This window comes from Erinaceus europaeus, chromosome 10 (genome assembly GCF_950295315.1).
Source record: "Erinaceus europaeus chromosome 10, mEriEur2.1, whole genome shotgun sequence".
Classification (NCBI taxonomy): domain Eukaryota; kingdom Metazoa; phylum Chordata; class Mammalia; order Eulipotyphla; family Erinaceidae; genus Erinaceus; species Erinaceus europaeus.
Window position 1 is genome coordinate 10,161,142 of NC_080171.1, and position 26,535 is coordinate 10,187,676.

Genomic DNA, 26,535 nt, shown 5'->3' on the forward strand with positions numbered 1-26,535 from the left:
TATTACCTGCATACTTTTCTTATCTATGGTTACTTCTGACTGACTTGTAGTTTCTTCTGGACTCTTGTCTTCATTCATTGTAGTAGCAGTTTTATTTGCTTCTTGGTTTAACCTTTTTTATGTGTTTTTTTATTTTTATGTTCTGTTGTTCCTCAGTTGGTGTGTTTTGAGTACAAACCACACTGTACTAAATACCTTTATGACAAATGCAATCACCAAGCTCAGGAATTACAATAGTAACTAAAGCAAGGATTGAAGCAGTTTAACTAATAATAGTTAGCCAAACAATGCCTCCAGTCCAAGAAAAAAATAGCAACCAAATCCAAATGAAAAAGAAAGAGACAGGAAAAAATGGATAGCAAGAATAGACAATTATGCAAATCTACTGTCCACTGTAAATTCTAGGGGTAGCAAGAGGAAAAAGGGAAGTATAGAAGAGACACACACAAAGAGAGTCCACTCAGAGTCAGATTTCTTCCCCAAAATAATTCACAAATGATTATCAGTGAATTCAGAAAGCAGGAGGAAGGAATAAAGGAAGACAAGAATGTGAAAGAAAAGAAAAAAAGAAAAGAAAAAAATAAAAAAGAGCAGTGAAAGGATAAAGTTGTTTTTTTTAATTAGCTAGTAGGAGGGAGAAGGGGGAAAGTGGATAGATGAGGTAGGTAGAGTGAAACAAGCTCCTCTCACAGTGGATAGAACACTCAGTCACCTAGCAATGAAAAATACACTAAGAGTTAATTTTGGTCAACCTGAAGGGGAGGGAGGGACACGCATATATATATTAGTAATAATAAAATAGAACAGAGTAAAAATCCCTATCAGTCTACAGCTTGGACAGCTCCTGATTGGCTTGGGCACCCTGAGCAAAGACAGCCAATTGTTAAAAACAAAAACAAAACAAAACAAAAAAAAAACTTCCACGTAGTCTTTCCCAGGTGTGGTGAGGCTCTGATTGGTCAGATATTTGTCACTCCAATTGGGCTTGAGCCACTTAGAAAGAAAAAAGAAGAGCCAAAGGATTCAGAAAGGAAAAGGATTGGAATGATACCCCTGGTGAGCCAGGAATCTTGATAAAGAAAAAAGCTCAGTGGGGAGCCTGCTAGTAGCAGCTCTCCAGCCCCCCGGGGTCTGTTTATAGGGTGGGGGGAGAGGGCTGTGCTTCGGAAATGATAAAAAAATTTCCTTTCTTTTTTATCTGTTTTCTAACCCAAATTGAGCTATAGTCACCTCCTTGGTGACACACTTAGGACCCCTTATTCGCTGTTATGCTGAAGTCCAGGTATCCGACCCTTTCCAGTAGTTGTTGTTGGAGCTCATGCCAGCAGCTTCTTCCAAGTCGTTATCTTGGCTCCTTCTCCCCAAAGAGATATTCTTTGGGAATGCATTTAGCAATGTGTGCTTACACATTCAGTAGAGTGTATACATTACCATGTGCTAGGACACAGGTTCAAGCCCCTGGTCCCTAGAGTGTCGAGCTTCATGAGCAGTAAAGCAGTGATGTCTCTTTCTCCCTCTCTCCCTATTTCTGTCTCCATCAGAAAGAAAAATAAGTAATAGCCTCTGATAGCAGTGGAGGCATCCTGCAGACACCAAGCTCCAGTGATAACTCATGTGGCATAATTAAATAAATACATTTCTGGTCTTATATAAATTTGCAACTACACAAAATTATTACAACTTCTTCAAATTGATTTTATCAGTTTACAGTTCAGCATGCAATGTTTAAGACCTTTTACTGCTGCATATCTTCTTTAAGACAGCTCCAAGTTTAGTAATACCTGGCTCTTTTTGCAATTATAGTTATTTATTACATATTATTACCACTGTTTAATTATGTTGATGCATTTAATTAATGTTTGTGTGGTCTTACACTATTTGAAAATATTTAAAGGCCATCCATGGTCAATGATGGGAATGTGTGCTAAGCAAGAAATTGTGCTTAACCTAATTTTGTGTATTTAATATTCAGAGGAGAGGGCCAGGTGGTGTGTGGTGCGCCTGGTTAAGTACACACATTACACACATAAGTGCACAAGGACCTGGGTTCGAGCCCCCTGCTGGTGTCTTGTCTCTCTCCCTCTTCTCTCTCTCTCTCTCTCTCTCTCGGTTTCTGGATGTCTCTATCCAATAAATAAGTAAAGATCATTGTAAAAAAAATAATGATAATTCAGACTCTAAAAGAGGTGCTTAGCACCAGTGGTCCTCAAGAATATCTTGTAAGAACTAGCTAGAACAGAATGTCTTGAAATGCAAAATGCCACTAGTACACAACTCATTTACTTACAGACTTATCTATCCAGAGATATTGCAATTCCAATGAGTTCATCTTTGAACAGTTTCAACCCCTTTGCAGGAGAAAATGGTGAGAGCTCACCATATGCCCTTGTTACCAGCCATCTCACACCGCTGTGACGGAAGTCTCTTAGGGAATTCTCCACTGAAAACCCCCTCTGAGGTTATATTTTCTCCTAGGATATGGCATTGGTCTCCCACCCAACTCTCCACTGACCTCCAATATTTCTGAGCTTATCAGCCAGTACAAGTCACACGGATTCATGGATGTGTTGCATGACAAGTGGTACAAGATGGTTCCCTGTGGCAAGAGAAGTTTCGCTGTCACCGAGGTAAGAAGAAAAAATTACTGTTAACACTGATGCTTTGTATAGATTTACCTTGAAGAATATGAGGAAATCCTCTTATATGTGCCTTATGGATAATAATCCAAACTATTGCATCTACTAGGACTTTCCATGGTATTTGACTTACTCCTAACTTTAGAAGAATTTGCAGTGGGACATGTTATGATCTTGAATTTAAATATGGTACTCTTTTGATAAGTATCTGGATTGTCACTTTTGCCCTATATCCTATACCCACAAGTACAGAATCAATGCTACTTTGAAATACAGCAATTGTTCCCAAGATCAGCATTAAGATATTTGGATTAAATCATAACTTGCTGGCCGTGATGTGCACTTCAAAATGTCCTTCAAGATGTGATCAGAATTGACTTCCAGGAAGTCATCTGATTAATTCATTATAGGGTTCAACAGGTAAATATACCTTAACCTGTAATTCTTATTAGATTATATAATCATAGCCTTTTTTTTTTGTAACTGAAAGCAACTACTTCTCTGCTTGAACAAATGGAAGATGAATACTCAGGGGCCAGGTGGTGGTGCACCTGGTTGAGCGCACACATTACAATGCACAAGGACCCAGGTTCAAGTCCCTGGTCCCCACCTGCAGGGGGAAAGCTTTACAAATGGTGAAGCAATGTTGCAGGTGTCTCTCTGTCTCTCTTCCTCTCTATCACCCCCTTCTCTCTTGATTTCTGGATGGCTATCAAATAAAATAAAAAAGAAGAAGGAGAAGAAGCAAATGAATAGCCATAGACATAGACACTGATTGTCCCAAGGCACACAAATGAGCAAAAATGAGCAGAATCTCCTTTTTTCTTTTACAGTCTTCTTTATGATGGAATTAGAAAGTGAGCCATAAATATATGATTAATACTGGAGACTAAAAGGTAGAGCAAAGGTCTGGCAAAGTGAGCCAGAAATTGGATAATTAAGAGACTAAGAGGTATAATACAAGAGTCACAGTCTTGGGTACTTAAAAGTAAAACTAAATAAGCCAGTACATGGTCAGATTGACATTAAACATATATACACATATATGTCAAACAATAATGACTTCAACTTCACCATCAACTTCAGGATCTGTATTTCCACAGTGATTCTTCTTCTGGGCTGCAGAACCATATAGATAGATAGATAGATAGATAGATAGATAGATAGATAGATAGGTATTAGATAGATAGATAGATAGATAGATATAGATATATAATTGCCTTCCTATTTCACATCTTGACCTGAGTTCCCTGCAGACATCTCATTTTTTTCTTCCCTTTCCCCTTTCCTTTTTTAATTTTTTGTTTGTGGTTAAATAATAATTAACAGGATTGTAAGATAACAGGGGTACAAGTCCACACAGTTCCCACCTCCAGAGTTCCATGTCCCATCCCCTGCACTGGAAGCTTCCCTATTCTTTATCCCTCTGGGAGTATGGACCCCAAATTTTTTATGGGGTGCAGAAGGTGGAAGAGAAGGTCTGGCCTCTATAATTGCTTCTCTGCCAGATATGGGTCTTGGCAGGTTGATCCATCCCTCTAGCCTGGGTCGACCTGGGGATATTGACATCTCAAATTTAACTTGATCTTCTCTCCTACATTTGCTGTTCCTCCTTTGCTTCGAGTCTTGGTAATGCGATCTCCCTACATACAGTCCTCATTCCAAAATATGGCAAGAATCTCTTAAGCCTCCTATGTCTTACCTCGGGCATGCATCAAGCTGTATCTTCTCCTCCTATAAAATCTACCTCAGATGTGCTCACTTATGACCTCTTCACTGTCAGTCTAGTCTTAGGTCATCATCTTTCACTTGGACCACTACAAAAGTCTCCTACTTGATCCCTCTGATTTCATTCATCTTTTCTGCAATTTGTCTTCCATATTACAGATCACTCTTCTGTGCAGAAGCCTGAAACAGTCTCCCATGTGACTTTGGTCACAACAGGAAATAGTAAAAGGCCTTTGATGTCCTGGGGGATGCAACCTGGCCTTCTCAGGTCATGCCACGTTCTTCCAGGCTCCTTCCCTTCTTTCTCTCTGCCTCTCCATCACTGTTTCTCTCTGTATATGAAAATGTCAGTCCAGAACAGCGAAACCCTGGTGACAACAACCAAATTAGGTAAGGGCTTACTTAGGTGTGACATCGGTGATATTAGTTGGGTTGAATAGTTTCCCTTAAAATCCATGTGTACCCATAATCTCAGATATGGCCTTACTTGGAAAGAGAGTCACTACAAAAGGTAATAGTGAAAAGATATGGCAATAGTAGGTAAAGGTAGCCCTTAAGCTCAATGACTGGTGTTCACATAAAAGGCCTGTGTCTAGAGACTATCTAGGAACTAAGGCTGTGTGACAAGACAGGTTGGAATTAAAACACCTACAAACCACAGACAGGCAGCAATCAGTGGAAACTAAAAGACAGGCATGGAACAGAATCTGACTCGGAATTTACAGGGGAAATATGAGGAAAAAAATATTTCAAACAAGCCAGTTTGTGGGAATGTGTTACAACAATTACAAGAGTTAATACAGGTCAGGGGCTGGGTGGTGGTACACTGGGTTGAGCTCATGTGTTACAGTGTTCAAAGATCTGGCACAAGCCTCCAGTCCCCATCTACAAGGGGAAAGCTTCACAAGTGGTGAAGCAGGGTTGTAGGTCTCTGTCTCTCTCCTTCTCACTTCCCTCTTCCTCTCAATTTCTCCCTGTCTCTATCCAATAAATAAGTAAATAAAATATTGGTTTTTAAATATATTTATTTATTCCCTCTTGTTGCCCTTGTTGTCTTATTGTTGTTGGTATTGATGTCTTCATCGTTGGATAGGACAGAGAGAAATGGAGGGAGGAAGGGAAGACAGAGAAGGGGAGAGAAAGATACCTGCAGACCTGTGAAGTGACTCCCCTGCAGGTGGGGAGCCGGGGGCTCAAACCAGGATCCTCACAGCAGTCCTTGCGCTTTGTGCCACTTGTGCTTAACCCGCTTTGCTACCACCTGACTCTCCAAATAAAATATTTTTAAAAGAATGAATAAAAGGTAGACGATCACATTAGATAGGTACATACATAGATGGAAGGCTTCCATTTGATAACAGATGTGTGTATTTTCCCAAAGGCAAATGTAAAAAAAAAAAGAAAAAGAAAAACAAATAACTACAACTACAATAAGAAATTAAAGCAAATGCTTCAATGAAGTTCTTTTGGGAAGCACTAAGCATGTAATTCTTATCCTTTGTGTCTGGAAGACCTACCCAATCTGCTTCAGAAACATAGATCACCAGAAGAATGGACTTGTCTGTCCAGCAATATTTATTGAGTACTGAGATGGTACCAGACACTATTTTAGATGATTAAATGTATCTTTGATCAAAAGAGACAAAGATACACACCTTGGGGCAGTCTGCTTCTCAAATTAGGCATACTGCATAAGTAAATTAGGTATTTACAAGATAACAAGCAGGGTAAGGCTGATAACAGTCAGCATGAAGCTCTCACTGAAAAGACCCTTCAGTCACAGATTTGAAGGAGGCAAGGAAGAAAATGGAGAACTGGGGTACTAACATGTTCTATTTCTTTTTTTAAATATATTTTCGTGGGAGTCGGGCGTAGCGCAGTAGGTTAAGCGCACATGGCGCAAAGCGCAAGGACCAGCCTAAGGATCCCAGTTCGAGCCCCCGGCTCCCCACCTGCAGGGGAGTCTCTTCACAGGCGGTGAAGCAGGTCTGCAGGTGTCTGTCTTTCTCTCCCCCTCTTTGTCTTCCCCATCTCTCTCCATTACTCTGTCCTATCCAACGACGACATCAGTAACATCAACAATAACTACAACAATAAAAAAAAAAAAGAAACAAGGGCAACAAAAGGAAAATAAATAAATAAGTATAAAAAATAGATTTTTTTTTCATTTTATTTACTAAGAGAGATACCAAAGTGCTGCTCAGTTCTAGCTTATGGTAGTGTGGGGGATGGAATCTGGGACTTTGAAGCCTTAGGCATGACAGTGTTTGTATCACCATTGTAGCATATTCTACTTCTTACCATGTGACAGAAGTTGTGGTAGAGACATTTAATCATAAAACAGGTTTTCTGAGGGGCGGGCAGTAGTGTTCTGGGTTAAGCGCATATAGTACTTGCTGTGTAAGGGCCTGTGCAAGGATCCAGGTTTGAGCCCCCCAGCTCCTCACCTGCGCAGGTGGGGTCACTTTGCAAGCAGTGAAACAGGTCTGCAGGTGTCTTATCTATCTTCCCCTCCTCTCTTAATTTCTCTGTCCTATACAACAAAAACAAAATGGCCACCAGGAGCAGAGGTTTCACAGTGTAAGCACTTAGCCCCAGCCATAACCGGGGAGGCAAAACAAAACAGGTGTTCTTATTTCTATCTGGAGAAGGGTGCATAACTTTTCATCAGAGATATAGTTTTAGGTTTATACAGATTAAGTGAGTTGATCTATAACACAAAGATAACTTTGAAGCCATCCACTCCGGAATATGTATCCTCTCCTTACCAACCAATGATTGAATAACTCAACTACTCAAGTCTATGTGTTCTCTTCAGTTCTTCTTCTTCTAGCATTTGCCCTTCTTCTGTAGCCAGTCAACAGCATCAGGTTGAGCCTGATGTAAAGTTTCAAGACCTCCGTTGAATCTGGAGAGGTGGCAGTCGTTGACTATGTGGGTCATAGTCTGTCTGGAGCCGCAGGGGCAGTTTGGGTCATCTCTGGCTCCCCAGCGATGGAACATAGTAGCGCACCTGCCATGGCCTGTTCGATAGCGATTGAGGAGGGCCCAATCATAACGTGCTAGGTCAAAGCCAGGTTGACGCTTGCAGGGGTCTGTGATGAAGTGTTTGTTCTTGACCTCAGCTGACTGCCAATTCTCTTCAGTGAATGAGATGGATAAAACTTCCTTTCTTTTTTTGTTTTGAAATGGCTGGCATGTGTGACTGTTGAGAGAGCTTGGGATTTGCATGCCCGAGGCTTCCAGTTTGATCCACAGTACTACACACATAGAGTTATATTATCTATGTTTATTATCTATTTATCTATACTTCTCTATCTATCTCTCTACTTACGATATCCCTGTCTCTCTCAAATAAAATTATCTCTACCTGATAAGAATGTTTTTCAATTTATAGTATCATCAATGGAAAGAAACCTGACACAGAAAGTAGCAAATAAAAGAAATATACACATTTCCTCTTCCTCTAGCATTTCTTGGGTTCACAGATATCTACAGATATGTCTATCTGTGATTCTCTTTTAAAGTGGGGAATCTTCCTAGAAGTCCTCCAGTAGATTTTCTTATACTTCACTAGCCAGAACTATGTTATCTGCCAGTGTCTAAGCAATCAAAAGGATTGTCATTGGCTAGACTGGGACTCATGACTTAGACCAATCGTGACTCAGACCTTGTGATAGAAAATGGGTTAATTTCTCTGGAAACACATACTTACATACAAGAGTGATAAAGAACAAAAAAAAAAAAGTATGACTCCTTTAAAAGACAGGAGAAAGGAGAATGGATAATAAATATGCAACCAACCACCTCTTTTATATGCCCTGTAAATGGGAAAAGGTATTTCCTCTCTGACCCTACCCATTGTCAGCCATCTTTACAATGAGGTGTTTGGTTCTGATCAATCTCAGAACTGCTAGCTTTGAAGGAGAGATTCTGGTTTCCCTCTATAGCAAGATATGACTGCTTAGTATTCTATACAGTATATCCTAAAGTTGAATGCTTTTTTTTTTTTACGTTGAATGTGCTTTCGAGACAGATGTAGGCTTGGATATTGCCAGCTATGTGACACTGCACCTGTTCCTTGGCTAGCCTAAGTCTCAGTGTTCTGAGAGTGAAAGGGACAGTAACATCTACTTTAGAGAATTGCTGTGAAAAGTAAGTCAGAAAATGCTTTAAAAATATTAAGCATATACTGAAATACAATAACCAGAAACTCACTTACATCCTTAATAATTATCTCACTGTAAATATTCTACAACTGCGCAGTAATTTCAAACAAAACCATTATAAATGTGGCCAAAGCTAGGGTAGATTTTGAAAGATTATAATCAGAAAAATGTACAAACTATTCAAATAATACAAGCAAAACACACCTTTTTTCCCCCCAGGCTATTCCATTGGAGGGTAATAATGGCTTACAGGACAATTGTTTATCACCAGTACAGTTTCTCATCTCCCATTGGCAATCTGTCTTTGTTCACCATCATGTCTACATTACTAAAAAATTTCAGCCAAAGTTTTAACAGACCAAATTAAGGGGAAAGGTAGTTGGGGCATTCTGGCTTTAGTTAGGGGAAGCAGTTGGATAAGAGATAGATATTTGGATCAAGTTATGTTTGGTAAGTCAAGTCTGGGCCACCTCCCAAATCAACTGAATTTGGATACGGAAGCAGAGAGATAGTTAGAATGAAAGTAGCTTAATGTTCTTAATTAGAACTCCAGCGACGGGATTCAAAGAGTTATTATTGCCGGGCTTGCATTGTGGGTGGGAGAGATGATCCAGGAACCAAGCTCCTGGCGGTAGCAATACAAATCTTTATTCATGCCAGAGCCCTGGCGTGAGTGCAGCGGGTTAAGCCACGTGGAGCCAACCGCAGTGGCCTCCTGTAGGTCAAGACGGAAAAGAGAGAAACCAGCAACGGAAGTGGCTTTTATAGCCATAAATGGGAGGGGCTAGAAATGGTAGGGACTTCCCTAGCAACTGTTGCCAGGGATTCCGTTGGTGGGAATTAGCAATACCCTAAGTTCATTTCCCACATCTACGCTCGACCGGACCTGCCAATATACGCGGATATCTTCGCCCACCCTGTCCAACACTTGACATCTCGTCACCCAATCTGGTCCCCTATGCCTACACTGAACTTCTCTGTTCCAGTCTCTTGGAAACAGAGTTGGCAGTCAGCTGAGGTCAAGAACAAACACCTCATCACAGGCCCCTGCAAGCGTCAACCCGGCTTTGACCTAGCACGTTATGATTGGGCCCTCCTCAATCGCTATCGAACAGGCCATGGCCCTTGTGCCGCTACGTTCCATCGCTGGGGAGCCAGAGACGACCTGAACTGCCCTTGCAGCTACAGACAGACTATGACCCACATAGTCTATGACTGCCACCTCTCCAGATTCAAAGGAGGTCTCGAAACTTTACATCAGGCTCAACCTGACACTGTTGACTGGCTACGGAAGAAGGGCAAACGCTAGAAGAAGAAGCAATACCCTGTGGGGACTTAGCAGGGAGACCTTTAATCATTTATAAGAAAAAGCAGAAGATTGGTATGCAGATAAATGGGCGGGCCATACTAGCATGGAAATAGGGTGGTTTGTGGGCCCTGCCAAGCTCGACCACATCTGCACAATTTCCCAACAATTATAATGACTATATGTGTGCAGGAAGAAAAATACCACCCCTAGCCACAGGGAATGCTGAAGCTTGAAGAAATCCTGTTAAGTGAGATAAGTCAGAAACAGAAGGATGAATATGGGATGATCTCACTCATAGGCAGAAGATGAAAAACAATTTCAGAATAGAAAACACTCAGCAGAACTTGGATTGGAGTTGGTCTATTGCACCAAAGTAAAAGACTGTGGGGTGGGTGGGTGGGTGGGGAGAGTACAGGTCCAAAAAGGATGACAGAGGACCTAGTGTGAGTTGTATTGTTATGTGGAAAACTAAAAAATAATTATGCATGTGCAAACTATTGTATTACTATTACTGTTGACTGTAAAACATTAATTCCCCCCCCAAAAAAAAAAGAAGAAAGAAAAATCAGACAGATCAGACTTGAATTCAGCTTACCTTGGGCCAGTCACTAGCCCATCTCACTCTCAGTTTTTTCTCAGGAGGCTTTTGAAGTTTTCAGTGACTCTAGTGAAAAGTCAAGGAAATTATAGGTTAGAGAACAACCACCCTCCCCCGACCCCCTGGCTCCCAGAGGTACAGGGCATAGTACTGTGTAAGGAGGCATGATCTAGATGGTACTTCCCCCAATAGGTGCCCTAAGAAAGGCATTCCTATTTATCTCTGAACTTACCTCTCCTTGTCCAGATACAATCCAAATCTCTGACTGCCAGTTGCCTTGGTGTTATAGTGGTGAGCATAGCTGCCTTCCAGATCTATGTCTGCCAAATAAAGACAGTGAACAAACTCCCTTTCGCTCTGAAAATAAATAAATAAGAAAGAGGTCAATCTTAGTTTGGCTAATAAATGATGTGAACGCCTACTAAGGAGACATAAAAGTGCTTTTGCTGTCCAGCCAGCCCCCCACACACTATTTCTGGTAGTTGGATATTATTGCTTTGTCCCCTGTGAGAACCTTGATCTATTCACCTCTCATTTCTTGGCAACCCCAGGCAGTCAAGTTGCAGTTTCTCTGGAGGATAAACTCATTTTTTTTTTTTTAATTCAGGGCTTTATCTGCTCTCTGGAGTCACCTAGGAAATTGCAGGTCTAATTCCATAGCCCAAACTTCAGCAATTTCAAATCGACCTCAGATGTTTCCCAACCATCTCCCCAGCACAACTGTGCCTCTGTCCACAGTAGCCTTATTGTCGAGGCTATTCCATGGAGGGAAATGATAGCAGGCTTTAAATTCCCTGCATTTCCCTTGGACTCAGCAAAAAAAAAAAAAAAAAAAAAAAAAGTATTTTTTCAAGTGACTGAGTGAATTTAAGAACTCTTAGGCAACAGTTTTGTGAAATCTGTTATTTTCCAACCAAAAAGAGAGATGGCAGCAGACCACAATCTAACAGACTCCTCATATTTTTTAAGGAATTATAAATATATATATAATAACTTTGTTTGAATGCCTGTTCTAAATAAAGAGTTGAATCAAGCACATTTTTAAACAACTGGAAACAAGTCAAAAAAGAGAAATAGTATCTTGCTAAATAATACTATGAGAATATTTTTCCTCTTTTATTTATTTTACTTTATATAATAATATATACTTTTAAGGTATATATGAAAATACATACTTTATATATTTTTTCTTTATGGGGGGATTAGTAGTTAACAGTAAACAGTAAAACACAGCAGTTTGTGCATGTGTAACATGTCTCAGTTTTCCACAAAACAGTCACTAGGTCTTCCTCCATGTGACATCATGCTTGGGAGTTCAAAGCTTTGTTCACTGCTCCAACTTCTCGGATCACTCATCCAACCATTTCAAAGATGAGGCTTAAATGTTCTGTTTTTAGGAGCACTGTTTAGATAGATATGAATATAAGTAGGTGTCAAATTAACCACATCAAAAAAGTTGCATCAAAGTATGGTCAACACAAACGACCTAACTTAGGTTTCCTCTTCTTCAAAATAAAAGTAACATTGTTGGGGGCCAGTAGCGCAACTCAAATCGTAAAGACGGGGCATAAGGATCCCAGTTCCAGCTCCCGGCTCCCCACCTGCAGGGGAGTCGCTTCACAGGCGGTGAAGCAGGTCTGCAGGTGTTTCTCTTTCTCTCCCCCTCTCTGTCTTCCCTTCCTCTCTCCATTTCTCTCTGTCCTATCCAGCAACAACAGTAATAACCGCCACAACAATAAAAAGCAAGGGCAACAAAAGGGAATAAATAAATATTTTAAAAAGTAACATTGTTTAATCTTCCTAACTTGCTGCAAGAGACTGGCATAAGGTACACAGAAAGTCCCTGGCACATAGCATGCATCAAATGGGTCCTAATAATCAGAGTTGCTTTGCTACAAACCAACTAAGTGACACTTGTTTGTAGGCAGAGGGGCTGTGCAGTCTTGCCAGGGTAGAGCATCTGTGGTTCTCACAGATTCATTTAGAAGACTCCTGATTGGGTAGAAGGCCCTGGATCCTGGGTCTCTCTATTCCTGACCAGTGTCCTGGGCTATGAAAATGGAGGAAATCAATTAAGATGTGTTCATTGAGAAAAAGGAGTCTTTCCTGGCAGTTCATTCTTCTGTTAATTTGGGGGGGAAGTAAAGGAAAGGGTTTAGCAACTCTACATTGAAAGCCAAAGAGAGATCTCATAAATCACATTCAGAGTTTGTTCATTTTCTTTGTGGTGTATCTTTTAAAAAAAAAAGTAATTACATAAAGGTGAGGGAGGAGTGAAGGTTTTTTATTTTGTTTTAGTGATTTAACAGTGATGACAGAATTATAACAGGGTACAATTCCCACCTTCAGAATTCTGTATTCTCTCCCCTCCACTGGAAGCTTTTCTATTCTTTATCCTTCTGGGAGTATGGACTAAAGATTTTTATGGGGTGCAGAAGGTGGGAGGTCTGGATTTTGTAATTGCTTCTCCACTAGACATGGGCATTGGCAGGTTGATCCATACCACCAGTTTTTATCTTTCCCTAGTGGGGCAGGGCTCTGGGGAGGTGGGGTTCCAGGACACATTGGTGAGGTCATCTGCCCATGGAAGTCAGGTGGGTGTCATGGTAGCATCTGCAACTTGATGACTGAAAAAGCATTGAGATAGAAAGCAGAACAATTGTTTAATAATCAGGAACCTAAAGGTAAAAATAGAGCAGATGAGATTTGGGGTCTCGGTTTTGGAAAAAGCTAGTAGGTCTATTTTAGGTATAGTCCAAGGGGCTCATGACTTTACTAATTTTTGCCAGAGCCTGACAGCTAACATGAAGATGGACTAAAGGTTTTGTCTGGGGAAATGGTGTCAGAATTGGAAATAGGACTAGAAAGCTGGATCAGGGCAAAATATGGGAAAAGTATATAAATATTGTAAATTATAAACCCCATCGATCTGACCAAGGGCCCATGTCTATTCATATTTAAGAAATGCATTTTTGTTGTTATTTTTTTAATTTCTTTATTGGAGTATTAATGTTTTACATTCAACAGTAAATACAATAGTTTGTACATCCATAACATTTCTCAGTTTTCCACATAACAATACAACCCCCACTAGGTCCTCTGTCATCCTTTTTGGACCTGTATTCTCCCCCCACCCACCCCAGAGTCTTTTACTTTGGTGCAATATGCCAATTGCAGTTCAGGTTCTACTTGTGTTTTCTCTGATCTTTTTTTTCAACTTCTGCCTGAGAGTGAGATCATCCCATATTCATCCTTCTGTTTCTTTTTTATTATTATTTCTTTATTGGGGAATTAATGTTTTACATTCAAAAGTAAATACAATAGTTTGTACATGCATAACATTTCCCAGTTTTCCATATAACAATACAACCCCCACTAGGTCCTCTGTCATCCTTCTCGGATCTGTATTCTCCCCACTCACCCACCCCAGAGTCTTGTGTTTTCTCTTCTGATCTTGTTTTCCAACTTCTGCCTGAGAGTGAGGTCATCCCATATTCATCCTTTTGTTTCTGACTTATCTCACTTAACATAACTTCTTTAAGCTCCATCCAAGATGGGCTGAAAATGGTGAAGTCACCATTTTTAATAGCTGAGTAGTATTCCATTGTGTATATAGACCACAGCTTGCTCAGCCACTCATCTTCTTTTGGACACCTGGGTTGCTTCCAGGTTTGGGCTGTTACAAATTCTGCTGCTAAGAACATAGGTGTACATAAATATTTTAGGATGGGTGTGTTGGGTTCCTTAGGATATATCCCCAGGAGAGGTATTGTACGGTCATAGGGTAGGTCCATTTCTAGCCTTCTGAGAGTTCTCCAGACTGCTCTCCACAGAGGCTGGACCAATTGACATTCCCACCAGCAGTGCAGGAGGGTTCCTTTGACCCCACAACCTCTCCAGCATTTGTTGCTGCTATCTTTTCTGATCTATGACATTCTCACAGGAGTGAAGTGGTATCTCATTGTTGTCTTTATTTGCATTTCTCTGACAAAGACTTAGAGCATTTTTTCATGTTTCTCAGCCTTTTGGATCTCTTCTGTGGTGAATATTCTGTCCATATCCTCTCCCCATTTTTGGATGGGGTTATTTGTTTTCTTGTTGTTGAGTTTGACAAGCTCTTTATATGTCTTGGTTATTAGACTCTTGTCTGATGTATGGCATGTGAAGATCTTCTCCCATTCTGTGAGGGGTCTCTTGGTTTGGGTAGTGGTTTCTTTTGCTGTGCAGAAGATTTTTAATTTGATGTAGTCCCATAGGTTTATACTTGCCTTAGTCTTTTTTGTAGTTTTTTGGATTCATTTCATTGAAGATATCTTTAAAATTTATGTAGAAAAGAGTTCTGTCAGTGTTTTTCTCTAAGTATCTGATAGTTTCTGGTCTAACATCCAAGTCTTTGACTCACTTGGAATTTACTTTTGTGCTTGGTGAAATATAATAGTTCAGTTTCATTCTTCTGCGTGTTTCAACCCACTGTTTTCTAACACCATTTGTTGAAGAGACTCTGCTTTCCCCATTTAATAGTCTGGGCACCTTTGTGAAAGATTAGATGTTCTTAGGTGTGGGGAGGAATGCGCTTTAATACAATCTCTTTTGCTCTTGACAGTGAAGCCACATCTTACTAGCCTCCTGATCCCCACACCCCACCCATCCCTGTACCTTCCTTTTCAATTTAAAGCATCACTGTCTGCTATTCAACCTGATGAAAGTTACAGTGAGTCAAGGAGCGTTAATGGCTGCAGATTACTTTAAATTGAAAACCTGTGTATATCAGGAACCACCTTGACAGCTGAATGCTTCTCTTGGAATCGTCTAAGTAATTAAGTTTAGTATGTAAGCCCAGCATAAGGTCAGGTGAATCCTATACAGATAGCACTCTCTGGAAACTTGAAGAACTAAGTTCTACGTGTGTCCTTTGTGTGGGGTGGAGTTGCATATAAAGAAAAGGGAAGGAAATCTCAGAAAGGCCTCACATTCTTCTACTTTGCCACCAGAGCAAAATCACTCAGTCATCCAGCAACATAGATCCACTGAACGCCGGCATGCCAGCCATTGCCTGGTGTAGCCAATGCAGAGATGAAAGGTACTCATAGGCTGGGAAAGAAAGGTTAGTGAGCAGGGGGCAGGTGGTGGTGCACCGGGTTAAGATCACGTAGTGCAAAGTGCAGGGACCAGCGTGAGGATCCCAGTTCGAGCCCCTGGCTCCCCACCTGCCGGGGGTGAGGGGTCACTTCACAAGTGATGAAGCAGGTCTGCAGATGTCTATCTTTCTCTCCCCCTCTGTTTTCCCACTTCTCTCTCAATTTCCTTCTATCCTAAGCAACAACGACAAGGGGGAAAAGATGGCTACCAGGAGCAGTGGATTCATAGTGTAGGTACCGAGCCCCACCAAGGACTCTGGAGGCATAAAAAAGCAAAGGATTGGGGCCAGGTGGTAGCGCACCTGGTTGAGCGCAGGTGTTACAATGTGCAAGGACCTGGATTCAAGCCCCCGGTCCCCACCTGCGTGAGGAAAGCTTTGCGAGTGAAGTAGTGCTGCAGGTGTCTCTCTGTCTCTCCATTACCCTCTTGATTTCTGGCTGTCTCTATCCAATAAATAAAGATAATTTAAAAAAAAGAAGAGGATTCCAACCATCATAATTTATTTAGGTGATTACAAAGACACACACACACTTAAAAGGAAAGATCATGGATTCTTTCCCTGATGGATATACCATTGTCACATTAAAGGAAATTTTAGAGATAGGACAAATTATTATACTTAAATTGAGATAATTTCACAATTCAATGTAAAATTAAGTAAAAAAAAAACAAAAAAGGTTAGGGGAGGAACAAACCTATGTGACCCACACATGGAAGATCAAAGAGGCATCAGAGAAGACTTAGAGGAGGAGGATTTCCCGGGTTTTTTGTTTGTTTATTGGCTAGAGAGGAGAGGGAGAGGAGGAGAGACAGAGAGACAGAGAGACACCGGCAACACTGCTTCACCACTCGCAAAGGTTTCCCCCTGCAGGTGGGAACTCTGAATTTGAGTCCTGTAATGTGTGCTCAACCTCAAACCGACTCCCTCCTCCCTATTGTTAAGAGAAGAGTCCTCCACTTACAGCATCAACAAGAAACCGATGTAGAAAGTTATGTTCTTATCGTGATCCATATTAATATGTTCTTATAATCAGTGGTGGGTCGCATTCTGTGGTCATAGCTAGGAACGCTCTCGGCTGCGCTGATATCAGGACCCATCTTCCAGAGTATGTTGCCCAACCTTCCTTAGGGGAATGGAGCAGTCCCTACCAATATTGACCCACATTGATGGCAAGGTTCTGTAGAAGACCAGAGATGACCAGTGACAGCAGAGAGAGGGATCTATTAGAAGTCTAGGCCCATCATGTCTGTGTGGGAATCCCAGGATTCCCTGACTTGGGCCCCAGATGATGGGTGGCCTGGTAGTGACCAAAAGAGCCATCATTAAAGTATGCCGGTCTCATGCCCTTATCCAGCTTTTGTAGTCCTTACTTTGTCTGACAAGGTTAACCTTGGAGTGACTGAGGGAAGTGAAATAGGAAGTAGGTGAGGAGGGTGTCTAGGTCTAAGTAGAAACTATTTAAATACTTTATGATGAAATGTCTTTGGGAGGGTGGCCTTTCTACTTGCCTGCTGTACTTACAGTTGAAGAGTCCCATGAGTGAGCAAAGGTCTCACCAGAGTACTGGAGCTGAAGGGCTGACATCCCATGCCTGATATCTCTGAACGTAATCCAAAGTGAAACGTGTCAAGGTGGCACTGGTTACATTGATTTGGTTGAGCTCAGCAGATGTAGTACGAAATGCTCTGGATCAAGAGAAGCGTGCAGGAAAATGAGTAAAGCCCCAGAGCTTCCAGGACTTCCAGGGAGAAATATGGGTTTTATAGAGAGTGGGGGAGGTTCCTGCTGTCTTAGAGTTGAAGAAGGCAATAGATAGTTATTATTGTAACTAAACTTAAACTTGGGAATTTGGTTGACTTTGAAAAATCCTGTGGTTAGGATTTTCTGTGTCATGCCGGACCTCACCATGATTTATGTCATTGAATGCTATTTGCTTATAGCTGTACCTTATATAGTGACCTAACCAGCTGGTTCTGGTCTCTCTGGTATAAGATTATAGGTGACGTAATATTTCAAAGACATAGTCATTATTAGAAATGTATTAGCAATTTAAGTCCACTTGTTAAAATAACAAAAGAATTTCATTTCTTATTGTAAGCCACTTTGGCCCCATGCTCTAGAGACAGGACACCCAGTCATGCTAGATGGACAGGATTTCATGCCCAAAGTGCCTCCCCTGGATAATTATAAAAATAGAAGACTGCCTTCCCTGGCCTGCTTACTATGAAGCTAGATTCACAAATAAGTTGCAGAAGTTTAACTTTTCCTGTGTTCTGCTTCTCAAGCCCCCTCTTCTAGTATAAGGGCAGGGGCTTGTTTTCTAGGATCTGCACAGTGGGCAGTTTAGAAGAACTAAGAGAACTTCAGCCCTAGAAACGGTTGTACTGGGCTCTGACTTCTAGATCCTTCCTTATATGCTGTGTTTATACATGCCATGCCACTCCTGCAACTTGAGTTTCCCACTCCCAAGCTGAGGATAGAAATCATCTCTCCTATTTGCTAGGGAGAGACAGAGAGAAATACAGAGAGGAGGAGAGAGGAAGAGAGGAGAGAAACCTGCAGCACTGCTTTACACGGAGTAAAGCTTTCCCACTGCAGACGGGGACCAGGAGTTTGAATCCTGGTCCTTGCACATTGTAACATGAGTGCTCAACCAGGTGCAACAGTAATAATCTATTTGTAAGTAGCAAAAAATATGTATTTAGAGAGCTAACTAGTTAATGGAGAACAGTGACAGCTTAACAAACTTACCATTCCTTTCTGTGAGTGTAGAGCTATATCGAAAGAAGAATACATATTTGGAAAATAATTCATACTTGCAAGGAATTCCAGTTGACACACCCTCCCCCTTAGATCCATGTCCAGAAGGGGGCAAAGCAGTAGCCTCTTGTGATTACAAACATCTTAACATCTCAGCACAAACCACTGTTGGTTGAGTCATTTATCTATTATACAACTGAAGACATTGGAGACAACTCGAGAAATATTCTGGAATTTTCTGTTCTGCAACATGTAGGGTTGACCAGCATCTGTAGTATCCTGTTCCTCCACTCTCCCAACTCAGCTTCTAAGTAGGAAAATGTGAAGTGTTTCACATTTTCTATCTATTTTCACATATCTATCTATAAGGCCACCTCAGTTAATTCTTTGCTTTAAACATGGCCAGTGATATTTCAAAGCCAGGTTGAGTGAATTCCCAGGCATCTCCTGCCCTTACCATGTCGTCACTGAGTCAAGGCTGCCTCTGTGTTGCTCCTTGCTCCCCTGTATCCTATAAGTGACACAAGTTTAAATTCTGACATAAAGAAAACTAATTCCAACAAGTGCCCTCTTCACCTATGCTAATTAAGAACCAAGTATTCGAGTCTGTTAGAATAAGAACTCCTTTTTTTTTTTAATTTCCTTATTGGAGAATTAATGTTTTACATTCAACAGTAAATACAATAGTTTGTACATGCATACATTTCTCAGTTTTCCACATAATAATACAACCCCCACTAGGTCCTCTGTCATCCTTCTTGGATCTGTATTCTCCCCACCCACCCCAGAGTCTTTTACTTTGGTGCAATACTCCAATTCCAGTTCAGGTTCTACTTGTGTTTTCTTTTCTGACCTTGTTTTTCAACTTCTGTCTGAGAGTGAGATCATCCCATAAGGAATAAGGACTCCTTTTTCCACATGTCAGACAGAGGTTTTTATGGCCTAAATTATACCCTACCTACCATTAGTAACCCTTGCTTTGCCCCCTGAATTCAGGATGATTTATGAATTGTTATTTACTATGTAACTGAAAAGTGTAAACAGTCCCTAACTTGATTAGGGCTATTGTGAAAGAGTCTTCTTCCCATCCATCCACACACACCCCCTTTTTGTTTTAATTTCCACACGCAGCAAGCTGTGGAGGGTAATTTAACAGGGGACTCCTTCCTAATTATTCCTTATGCTAAGTAGTTGCCTCCAGGCTCTAAAGTTTCCAGTTTGAAGGAAACCAAGTAGGAAGATGTGTGCATATTGCCATCTAGTGGCTGTGGGGTGAAGCTTCCCAAAATATCGGAAAAAACAACTGGCATTTATCAAGTCTAAGGAGGTGAGAAATCGCTCCAGCATTTCCTTTGTTGTATCTAAGGCTTCATAACAACAACTTCTCCATGAAGCTGTGAGAGTCCATAGACTTTCAGCACGTGCTGGAGAGAAAGCAGCATTGGGGGAAAGTGCCGCGGACCACCACAGCGGATGAGCAGCAGGAGAGTCAGGGGTCTCGGAAGGTGACCTCCCCGGTGGGTCAGGAGTCCGCGCGAGGGAGAACAGATAGACACCACACTCTATTGGAGGGTGAATATGGACTCATTTTAATAGTGAAACTGCGTTAGCTTTTATACTTTTTTCAGGTTACATTCAGGTTGCCTAAACAACTAGCTCATAAGGAATTAGCAATAAGCATCATAGTCTTGTGGCTTTGGCAGGATACATGTTAGCCTATTTCTGTAAAGAATGGTACAATACTTAGTATCACCCTGTTCTCAGGGGAGGTCATACCCAGAATTGTTTTTGGCTTTTGCTGAGGGCTTTTTTCTATCATTAATCTTCTACGGGGGCGTCTACGGATCTTTGCCTAATCGTGGACCACTGCTCATCTAGATCTGGTACAGTTTAACTATTAATCTTTCTTTGTTTCAATACGTCAACTTGTACCTGGGAGGCCTCAATCTCTGCATTCTTTCTTTGAGGGGCAGGTCATAACATGACTTCTTTTGTCCGTCTATGTTGACTCACCTTCCCCACTTTCATAATGTAACTTTCAAATATGCCCCTGTGTAAGGGAGAAGGGGTGCTTCTGACTCTCCATTCCCACCAGGCACTGCGAAAGCGCTATTAATCAATTCTGACGGTATAATTATTTGTAACAATAATAGGGGGAGAATGCATCATCCCATTTCTCGTCTTTCTACCCAGCTTCCTTGAAGTCTGAATGCAGGTCCAGAGGAGATGACCCTGTCAGGCTCCCTGGCGTTCGTGATGGGGCGCCACAGGAAAGCCCATGAGCCCATACAGGGTGTTCCTCTCATCACACCAAGGCTTCCTGCTGCTTCCAAGCACAGAACTGCCCAGTCAGTCAGGGAAGTCAGTGCAGTCACACTGAGAACATCAACACCTCTGCTTCGCTGCTTCTAGTCCACACAATACGACTTCAGGTGTTGCATTATGAGTTGAACTGTGTATCTGAATAAAGATATGTTGAAGGGAGTGAGTGGTAGCACATCTGTTAAGTACACTTGGCACCATGCATAAGGGGCTCGATTCAAGCCACCAGTCCCCACCTGCAGAGGGAAAGTTTTGTGAGTGGTGAAGCAGTGCTACAAGTGTCTCTCTGTCCCTCTTCCCTCTCTATTTTTCTCCTCCTCCTTTAATTTCTCTCTGTACTATCAAATCATGTAAATAGTTTTGAAAGTTAAAAAAGGGGGGGTATGCTGAGCTCCTGAAGTATTCAGGAGTTCTATTTCTGCATTGGAGAAAGCAAATAAAGGAGTAGGAGAAAAAGAAAAAAGAAAAAAAGAAAGGAAATGACGTAAATATCAAGTACCCAGTATGCAACAATATTCTGGTTTCGATATTTTAAAAATATCTGTCATAGATGTTATCTCACTTATCCTTGGGATAATATTGTAAGATCACTATGTCGTGATCCCTGCAGATGAGAAATGGGATTTTAAGTATTAATTTTTGGTGTGTTTTTTTTTCCATTTTGCAGAAAAGTTTTTAAATTCAGGGGTATGTAGTTCCATGATCTATTGGGTTATCAGAAAAGTCATCATGCATTCTTGCATAGAAATAAAAAACCCGTTGTGATTTCCCCAACAACCCAGTACACAGTCTACCCTCCACACGGACAGTTGTTAAATATGGTACCAGGTAAACATCAGAGAAAGGTAAGATCTTCCTGCTCAAGACCAGGGCCACTTGTCAGCATCACTCAGAAACTACTAATCTCGAAGATGAAGTATTCTTTTTATATGAACTTATTTCTTTCATCTTTTGCCAGTTTTGTTTTCCTGTCAGTTACCCTTGTCCATGAGCATCTCATCGCTCTTTATCTGCAAAACTCGTGAGGAAAAACAGTGACTGAAGTGAAAGAAGTGCTGTCAAACTCCTGATTGCTTCCCAAAGGAGCGAGCTCGTTTAATTGACTTGCCGCAGGCAATATTCAACAGTCCATCTACCTCCTCAGTTAACAAAAGATGCAATTGTGTGTCTTGATCAGAGCCCACCCACCCGAGTTCTCTGCTCTGGAACATATGATGCCAGGAATCAAAGCTGTGACTTCACCACTTAACCTCCAGTGTTGTCCCTCCCTGAATCACCTCCCCAGCCACATCGTCCAGTGACAAGTGGAAAGTGTAACACACATCCTGCTTTTCTTTAATTTTTTTAAAATTTATTTTAAAAAAGGAGACATTTACAAAACCATAGGATAAGAGGGGTACAACTTCACACAGTTCCCACTACCAGATCTCCGTATCCCATCCCCTCCCCTGATAGCTTTCCTATTCTTTATCCCTCTGGGAGTATGGACCCAAGGTCATTGTGGGATGCAGAAGGTGGAAGGTCTGGCTTCTGTAATTGCTTCCCCACTGAACATGGGTGTTGACAGGTCAATCCATACTCCCAGCCTGTTTCTCTCTTTCCCTAGTAGGGTGGGGTTCTGGGTAAGCAGAGCTCCAGGACACATTGGTGGGGTCGTCTGTCCAGGGGAGTCTGGTCAGCATCTTGCTGGCATCTGGAACTTGGTGGCTAAAAAGAGAGTTAACATACAAAGCCAAACAAATTGCTGAGCAATCATAGACCTAAAGGCTGGAATAGTGCAGATGAAGAGTTAGAGGGTCCTCCATCTTGTAGATAACTAGTCGGCATATTTCAAAGTTAACCCAATTACCAAATAATGTGATGATAACAATAACTATCTATTGTCTTCTTTTTTTTTAATTTTTATTTATTTATTCCCTTTTGTTGCCCTTGTTGTTTTATTGTTGTAGTTATTATTGATGTTGTTGTTGTTGGATAGGACAGAGAGAAATGGAGACAGGAGGGGAAGACGGGGAGAGAAAGACAGACACCTGCAGACCTGCTTCACTGCCTGTGAAGGGACCTGCCTGCAGGTGGGGAGCCGGGGGCTCGAACCAGGATCCTGACGCCAGTCCTTGAGCTTAGCGCCACCTGCGCTTAACCCACTGTGCTACAGCCCGACTCCCGCTATTGTCTTCTTGAAACCTAAGACAGCAGGAACCTCACATTTCCACTATAGAGCCTATATGTCCCCCCTACCCAGTCCTGGAACCTTAGGGTGGGGCGCACTTTCCTGCTTGCTTCTCTCAATTCTTATCAAATAATATTGCATCCGCCCATCACAACCTAATCAACGCAACGAGTGCCACCTCAGCATGCTTCACTTCAGACTGTGTCCAGAGATGTCAAGTATGGAATAACAACCCTTCACCCTCATTACTCAGGTGAGACCTTTCCTTTCACAGTATTCTCTAATTCCATTCCAGGAGGTTCACTTCCTAACAAAGTCCCAAAACCTAGATATATATAGACCAGGTCCCGTGAAATAAAGTATATGTTCACACGTATCCATAAACTAGGGCAAAATATATACCTGAAAGCAAAATTACACAATAGTCTGCAGTGAGTACCCCCCAACACATCTAGCTTTTCATGGAGATGACTAGGAATAATCACTGGAGGAAAACAAGAACAGTGGCATTGGCTCTCATAATAACACTGAACTAGAGAGTTTATAAAGTGTGGAACAATGGGGAACTCAATTTCACACTAGCTAAAACCTCCAATTCAGCATAATATTACATACACTATAAGACGAGGAGGGGAAGCGATTCTGGCTTCACACTTGAATTATTTCAGTGAGGTAATACCATTCCCCCTCTATTGTCTGTTTGCCATTAAATTAGTGAATGCTTGCAACAATATTGCTCTTTAACCGCATTGTATAGGCTTTCTCTCATCTCCCTCCTGTAATAACCATGTGCGTTAGAGAAAGCCGATGTGACTATTATCACCATTTTGTAGATGAGGACACTGAGGCAGAGACACTCACTTGTTTTCTGAGAATGCACGACTGGCCAGGGCAGAGAGGGACTGGAGTCCACTCTCTCTTTTTTTTTTCTTTATTTATTTAACAAAGGAGACATTAACAAAAACATAGGATGGGGGGAGGTACAACTCCACACAATTCCCACCACCCAATCTCCATATCCCATCCCCTCCCCAATAGTTTTCCCATTCTCTATCCCTCTGGGAGTATGGACCCAGGGTCCTTGTGGGTTGCAGAAGGTGGGAGGTCTGGCTTCTGTACTTGCTTCCCCACTAAACATGGGGGTTGACTGGTCGATCCATACTCCCAGTCTGTCTCTCTCTTTCCCTAGAAGGGTGAGTCTCTGGGGAAGCAGAGCTCCAGGACACATTGCTGGGGTCTTCAGTCCAAGGAAGCCTGGCCAGCATCCTGATGACATCTGGAACCTGGTGGCTGAAAAGAGAGTTAACATACGAAGCCAAAAAAATTGTTGAAGAATCATGGACCCAAAGGTTGGAATAGTGGAGAGGAAGTGTTGGGGGTTACTCACTGCAAACTCTAGTGTACTACTGATTTCAGGTATATATTTGCCCTAGTTTATGGATACGTGTGAACATACACTCTATCTCCTGGAACCTGGTTTAATATCTAGGTTTTGGGACTTTGTTAGGAAGTGAACCACCTGGAATGGAATTAGAGAATACTATGAAAGGAAAGGTTTCACCCGAGTGATGAAGCTGAAGGGTTGTCGTTCCACACCTGAAGTCTCTGGACACAGTCTGAAGTAAAGCATGCTGGGGTGGCACTCATTGCATTGATTAGGTTGCAACCAGCAGATGCAATATTATTTGATAAGACTTAGGAGAAGCATATGGGAAAGTGGGCCCTACCCTAGGGTTCCAGGACTGGGGGAAGTTTAGGCTCTATAGTGGAAATGTGAGGTTCCTGCTGTCTTAGGGTTCAAGAAGACAATGGATAGTTAATGTTATCATCACATTATTTGGTAATTGGGTTAACTTTGAAAAGTCCCTTTGTTAGACATACAATCAATTTTCCCCCTCTCATATTGATTAAATAGTGATTTATATGACTACAGTTTAATAGGTGTGTACATAAACACCATTCCCATCACCAAAAGATTGTGTCCTATCCCACCCACCCAGCCACCCCCACCCCCCTGCCAGCCCAGGAAGCCGCACGTCCACCCTCCCACTCACCACAGGGTTTTTACTTTGGTGCCCTACTTTCAATTTAGTCAAATCCTGCCTTTAGTTTCCCTTTCTGATCTTCTTTCTCAGCTTCTGTTGATGAGTGGGTTCATCCCATACTCAACTTTATCTTTCTGACTTAGCTCACTTAACATAATACCTTCTAGCTCTGACCAAGATGGGTCAGAGAAGGTGGGCTCATTGTTCTTAGTAGCTGCGTAGTATTCCATTGTGTATATATACCACAGCTTTCTCAGCCACTCATCTATTTTTGGGCACCTGGGTTGCTTCCAGGTTTTAGCTATTATGAATTGTGCTGCTACAAACATAGGAGTACACACCTCTTTTTGGTTGGGTGTTATGGAGTCCTTGGGGTATAACCCCAGGAGAGGAATTACTGGGTCATATGGAAGGTCCATGTCTAGCCTTGTGAGAGTTCTCCAGACAGCTCTCCACAGAGGCTGGACCAATGCTCTCTTATCCTCTTTCCACTGTTCTTCACTCCTTCCAAATTACACATGCGCACAGCGGAACACACTAGCAGCTGGCAGACTGGTAACTCTTTGCTAGGTGACTACTCTCAAGGCCTGACACTGGAGAAATGCCACACGGACTCTGAGAGTATCTGAACCTGCAGCTGAGTGATGCAGGGCTGACTAGAGGTCCCAGTACCATGTGTGCCACAGCAGAAAAGTGCTCTGGTTTCAAATGTATCTGTCTATCTGTCTGTCTATCTACCTCCCTCTCTCCCTCTTTTTTTGTTACTCTTTTGTATTGCCTTTATTAATTTATTGGATAGAGACAGCCATAAGTTGAGAGAGTAGAAAGAGATAGAGAGGGAGAGAGAGAGAGAGACACCTGCAGCTCAGCTTCACCACTCACAAAGCTTTCCTCCTGCAGTCGGGGACTGGGGGTTTGAACCCGGGTCCTTGAGCACTGCAATATGTGCACTCAACCAGGTGCACCACCACCCGGCAAAATAAATAGCGTATTTTCAGAGAAGTACCTGATGGATCAGTAAGGTTGGTTTCTGTGTTCCTCAAAGCTGTGAGGAACAGTCACTCTCAGTCCCCAAAGAGAACAAGAGGATTCAGATTTCCTGCTGCTACAGTGCTTATTTAGAGGGACACAAGGGGACATGTCTCTTTGATTTTTCTTTAAGACATCACCTCTGCCAGCAAAGTAAATTGCCATAATAAACATGAAATCATAATAAAATGAGGGAGAATGACAAGGATCACTGTCACTTACTATATTACCTAGTAAGAATCAGCAGAATCAGCTTTAAATCCTCATACAACCAGGGGACCGTGCGGTAGCATAGCAGGTTAAGTGCACATGGTGCAAAGCGCAAGGACTGGCAGAAGGATCCCAGTTCAAGCCCCAGGCTCCCCACCTGCATGGGGTCACTTCATAAGCAGTGAAGCAGGTCTGTAAATGTCTGTCTTTCTCTCCCCCTCTCTGTCTCCCCTCCTCTCTCCATTTCTCTCTGTCCTATCTAACAACAATGATAGCAATAACAACAACAATAATAACAACAACAATAAAAGGGAAAAAATGGCCGTCAGGAGCAATGGATTCATAGTGTAGTGCAGGCATCAAGCCCCAGCAATAACCCTGGAGGCAAAAAAAAAAATCCTTATACAAACATACAAGAT

The 26,535-nt window shown here is 41.9% G+C and overlaps 1 protein-coding gene across 4 annotated transcripts in view; it reads left to right on the plus strand.

Annotated features, from left to right (window-relative positions):
• GRIN3A (glutamate ionotropic receptor NMDA type subunit 3A) overlaps positions 1 to 26,535 on the plus strand; it is a 256,842-nt gene that overhangs the window by 181,913 nt on the left and 48,394 nt on the right. For all 4 annotated transcript variants that reach the window (XM_060199075.1, XM_007526769.3, XM_016189866.2 and 1 more), the window contains exon 6: positions 2,476 to 2,627. In XM_060199075.1, the coding sequence (XP_060055058.1) occupies positions 2,476 to 2,627 (152 nt within the window). The remainder of the gene's footprint in view (positions 1 to 2,475; positions 2,628 to 26,535) is intronic.